Source organism: Ceratotherium simum, chromosome 34 (genome assembly GCF_057802395.1).
Source record: "Ceratotherium simum simum isolate JZ-2026a chromosome 34, ASM5780239v1, whole genome shotgun sequence".
NCBI lineage: Eukaryota > Metazoa > Chordata > Mammalia > Perissodactyla > Rhinocerotidae > Ceratotherium > Ceratotherium simum.
Window position 1 is genome coordinate 15,496,424 of NC_141933.1, and position 2,440 is coordinate 15,498,863.

Genomic DNA, 2,440 nt, shown 5'->3' on the forward strand with positions numbered 1-2,440 from the left:
CAGAAAAAGATAACCCAATTAAAATTAGCAAAATCTTAAAGTAATACTTCACAAAAGAAGATATCCAAATGGCCAGTAAGCCTATGAAAAGGTACTCATTATCATTTTATCAGGTGAATGCAAATAAACACTGCCTCTGAAGCTGAAATCACTGAGTTCAAATTTCAAATTCCAGCTCTATCACACATCAGCTGCCTGACTTCACACCAATTACTTAAACTCTCTGCGACTCAGTTCCATCATTGGAAATAGGATAATAGCCTTACTCAATAGGATTTTTGAAGATTAAGAGAATATATATTTATGGTGCACAGTAAGCACTTAATGTTAGCTATTACTAATAACTAACATTTGAAACATAGATTTAAGACTGCATAATATTCTTCCATACAATAAATGTTTTGCCAATACTTTATTATGGGGAAATGGGATTGTTAATTTATTTTTATTTTTACATAAAATACTATAATAAACAATATTTTTCTGATTATTCTCTGTTTGTCCCTAACTCTAAATGTTCTTTTCTGCGCTGCCCTGTCCCGAAAGGCTAACTTCTGAGAACTGAATCACTCAGTCTATCCTGCCTTCTTTCTTCCAGTAGGGTTTGGCCAACTGGAGACAGGGCAAGAGATTGGAGGGTACAAGCAGACAGAGGTTGAGATATTTATCTTCCAGCTCTCTCCTTGTATGGCCGTAGTTCTGTCAATAGTTGCTTTTTATTTTTTTCTAAAGCCACAGTTGCTACCAAGTGTCTTCTCTTAATAAATCTAGCTCTCACTGGTCTCTGATAATACCATACCCTCTTATATCTATGAGGTCTTGGGGTCATAATAGCTTCCTGCTATTGCTAACGTGTAAGTCCCTTACCACCCATTATTTGTTCCCTTACTCATACTTCTGCATATAATCCCTTCATTATTATTTTCAGTTAAAATCTATTGAATGCACCATCTATTTCCAGCTGATACCTAAGATGCAGTCTTATACTTGCAACTTTCTATTATGTTATGCTCATTTGTTACCTCCTTTTCTAGAAGAGAAATTACTGAGTAAAATGGTTGAAACATTTTAAAAGTCTCTGGCATATATAACTAAATAATATCCAGATAATTTATACCATTTTTTCAGATTAGTTTTAACATCAACTGAGAGAAATCCCAGTTGCTTGGGGATTTGAATGAGCTGGAACCAAACTTTTGCCTGACAGATTATACCCTCTCCTAGTTATTCTGGTAAGAACTCTCCCTAGGGTCCCCATTATCTCACTGTTCCTCAGGCTATAGATAAGTGGATTGAGCAGTGGGGTTCCCGATGTGTACACCAGTGAGATGAACTGATCTTGCTTGGGGTAGCAGATGGAGTAGGGACGCAGGTAAATGAAGGCACAACAGCCATACTGCAGCAGGACCACAGTGAGGTGGGAGGAGCAGGTGGAGAAGGCCCGGTGGCGGCCAGCTGCTGAGCGGATCTTGAGCACGGCAGCCACAATGAAGGCGTAGGAGGTGGCGATGAGGAAGAAAGGCATAGCAATGGCTAGTGTGGCTGCCACCAGCACTGACTGCTCATGGATGTGGCTGTTGGCACAAACCAGACGCATCACTGGTGGCACATCACAAAAGAAGTGCTCTATACTCCGAGCCTGACAGAATGGCAGAGAGAAGATGAAGGCCACCAGTTGTAAGGACAGGAGCAAGCCGATGACCACAGAGGCCACAACCAAGCGGACACAAAGAGTTAAAGTCATGATGAGAGGGTACTGCAAGGGGTGGCAAATAGCAACATACCGGTCATAGGCCATGGCAGCTAAGAGGAAGCAATCGGCACTGCCAAGTCCGAGGAAGAAAATCATCTGAGTGGCACAGCCCAGGAGAGTGATGGTTTTCTCTGACTGTAGGATGTTGGCCAGGATGTGAGGCACCACCACAGCAGTGTAGCATATTTCTACCGCTGAGAGGCTGCCCAGGAAATAGTACATGGGTGTGTGTAGGCGGGCTTCTGTCTGAATGGCCACCACAATGAGGACATTCCCACTGATGATCAATGTATAAATCAGGCTGACTCCAAGGAAGAACAAGACACGCAACTCTGAGTGGGAGGGATAGGCCAGGAACACAAATTCCATCAACAGTGAGCGATTTTCCCAGGTCATTGAGCTAACAGCTTTTCCCTGCTGAGAGTTACAAAAATGAGAGGAGAATCAGACTGACCATATATATCAGTTCACACTCTGAGCCATGATCTAATCTAATCAAAGCTGGAGTTAGAAATGAGAAGAATTTGGACTAATTCTCTTTTTTCCTACCCTTTTACCAAGTCTTTCCCATAAATATCTACAACTTAATTGCTAACTGCCAAGAGTTCAGCTAAATTATATAGGAATTTTTTGAGGAAAAGAGGCAGAGGAAGTTTGTGGAATTCGAAGCTATTTTCAGTAGAAGTG

At 41.5% G+C, this 2,440-nt stretch overlaps 1 protein-coding gene across 1 annotated transcript; it reads right to left on the reverse strand.

Annotated features, from left to right (window-relative positions):
* Positions 1-1,141: 1,141 nt before the first annotated feature.
* LOC106803028 (olfactory receptor 10W1-like) lies at positions 1,142-2,149 on the reverse strand. Its single transcript, XM_014793111.2, has one exon. The coding sequence runs from the start codon at positions 2,147-2,149 to the stop codon at positions 1,142-1,144; it is 1,008 nt and encodes a 335-aa protein (XP_014648597.2).
* Positions 2,150-2,440: the final 291 nt, after the last annotated feature.